General features: G+C 48.7%; 1 protein-coding gene across 1 annotated transcript in view; it reads right to left on the bottom strand.

Moving 5' to 3' along the window:
• Positions 1-2500, bottom strand: part of LOC116045478 (plexin A3) — an 87512-nt gene that overhangs the window by 64049 nt on the left and 20963 nt on the right. The window contains exon 3 of the mRNA XM_036008373.1: positions 2280-2380. Within this exon, the coding sequence (XP_035864266.1) occupies positions 2280-2380 (101 nt within the window). The remainder of the gene's footprint in view (positions 1-2279; positions 2381-2500) is intronic.

The following is a 2500-nucleotide window of genomic DNA, read 5'->3' as shown; positions in this document are numbered from 1 at the left end:
TAATAGCTGTTACACACCAACCAGACGGCCGACCGTCAGCAGTAAAGTCAGTCGGACTGATCAGTCGGGTCCTGAGGTCCAAAAAAATGCCTCAAAACACACTGAGGAGACGCCGACGTGAGCGTACGCTCCGCGCGAGACGTAATACGTCTCCATAGCAGCAGGTGGCACTGCTCTGTATTGTTTCCCAGAAAATGAAAACCGGCAGCTGATTGGACGAACGCGTCACGTGGTTCTTTTTTCTCCAGAAATTCACAGCCAGACTGTCATGGCGGCTCGTTCAGAATACGATCTCATATTGGACTAAAATAGTTCACCGAAACGTGTTTCTGAAAACATTTTAAGAGAGAAATAGGCCGTGCAGTTGCTGAATCTGTCTTCATTTCAGATCAACAAAGGTCAGTTTAAAAGATTTTCGTCAGATTTTGAGAGGCTCATCCGCTCCCCATTTCCGGGTGAGTCCCGACTGCCCTGTCCCCGACGAGTCCGCCTACAGGTGGGAGGCTGACCACCTGGTGACCTGGTGCAAGCAAAACAACCTAGAGCTCAATGCTCTAAAGACAGTGGAGATGGTTGTGGACTTCAGAAAGAACCCAGCCCCACCTGCCCCCATCACCCTCTGTGGCTCCAAAATTGACACTGTGGAGTCTTTCCGCTTCCTGGGAACTACCATCTCCCAGGACCTCAAGTGGGAGCTGAACATCAGCTCCCACGTGAAGAAAGCACAACAGAGGATGTACTTCCTGCGGCAGCTGAAGAAATTCAACCTGCCAAAGACAATGATGGTGCACTTCTACACAGCCATCATTGAGTCCATCCTCACATCCTCCATCACCATCTGGTACGCTGCTGCCACTGCCAAGGACAAGGGCAGACTGCAGCGTGTCATTCGGTCAGCTGAGAAGGTGATTGGCTGCAATCTGCCGCCGCTCCAGGACCTATACGCCACCAGGACTCTGAATCGTGCTGGAAAGATTGTGGCTGACCCTTCCCACCCCGGACACAAGCTCTTTGAGCCACTCCCCACTGGCAGGAGGATGAGGTCCATCAGGACCAGAACCTCACGCCACATAAACAGTTTTTTCCCCTCCGCCACTAGTCTTATTAACAAGGCCCGGAAACCACCCTGACTCTCTCCACACCCCACCTCTGGCTCCTCATGCCACTGTACCTACTCTGCTGTAGCGTTCCTTTTTACTACTGTTTAACTTATTTTACTATTTATTTAAATTTATTTTATCGTTATTAATACATACTGTGTGCATATGTTTATACTTATATTGTTTATATCTTTTTTATCCTTCTTATATTTGTATGTGTGACATGCTCCAACAACACCATGACAAATTCCTCGTATGTGCAACGTACTTGGCAATAAAATCCCTTTCTGATTCTGATTCTGATTCTGAACATGTCAGGTCGGCCCAAATGAAGGCCGACGGCTCCTCCAACGGACGACGGCACGGAACACACCGAACAGACTCGAGTCACCGACCTCGCCAGACTGACTGATGGCCGATAATCGGGTTGGTGTGTCAGCGCCCTAAGGGAGACGCCAGCCACCCTCCTGAGGAAACCCATTTTGGCCGCTTGTACCCTGGTACCCTGACTGGTATTAACTGTACAAACGTACAAATGCAAAAACAGTGCAAGAAGAAGCCTGCCTATCAGCGCGTTGTGCAGCAGACGGTGAAGGGACACGCTGCGCCAACATATGCAGCACCACACGCAACTTCAGACGACACTAATGATCTATGTCCTTCTAATTAACGGACAGAACGAGAAGCAGAGGAGAGGAGAAGGAGCAAGAACGACAGGAAGAGAGACGAGTCTGTCTCTGCTGTAAATCTCAATGTCGCATCCTATCCTACACTATACGTGTCGACGATATAAACAGTTAATATCATCCTTTTTGATATTCTGCTGTTGTTTTTATTTATTTTTTCACCGCAAAAATGTAAGAAGGAGATGACAGTTTCGTCCATGACGGTGTGTTACAGGCATTACATCAACGTAGCGATAGTTTCAGGGGCCGTTGCAGTTGAGTTTAGCCGAGAAAAGGTGACGAGAGTTACGTATAGACACAGAAATGACTAGTTAAGATTAGGAAAAAGATAGTTTGGATTTACTTCTTCCATGGCATCACCCTCTTTTCACCTCTGCACAGATGTAACTGTGAGATTGGCAGTCCAATCAGGCTGCTTCGATCAAAGCACTGAATATTTGACTTTTTGGGGTCACCCCCCCCAGTTGGTGTGTGACAGAGTGAAGTTTCTTACTTGCTGAAGAGGACACACCACCCACAGTGGGGGTCTCCGGAGCCCAGACAGGAGGAGCAGCTGCTGTACTGCTCACAGCTCTCCACCGGGAGTCTGCTCACCTGGAACACACAGGGAGCACACGGTGATACACATTTACAATCACACACACAGAGACACAGATACAGACACACACACACACACACACACACACACACACACACAGATACACAGACACACAC

This window comes from Sander lucioperca, chromosome 12, assembly GCF_008315115.2.
Source record: "Sander lucioperca isolate FBNREF2018 chromosome 12, SLUC_FBN_1.2, whole genome shotgun sequence".
In the NCBI taxonomy this organism is placed as follows: Eukaryota; Metazoa; Chordata; class Actinopteri; order Perciformes; family Percidae; genus Sander; species Sander lucioperca.
The sequence above is the reverse complement of the archived record's forward strand: the minus strand, read 5'-3'. Positions and strand labels throughout refer to the sequence as shown.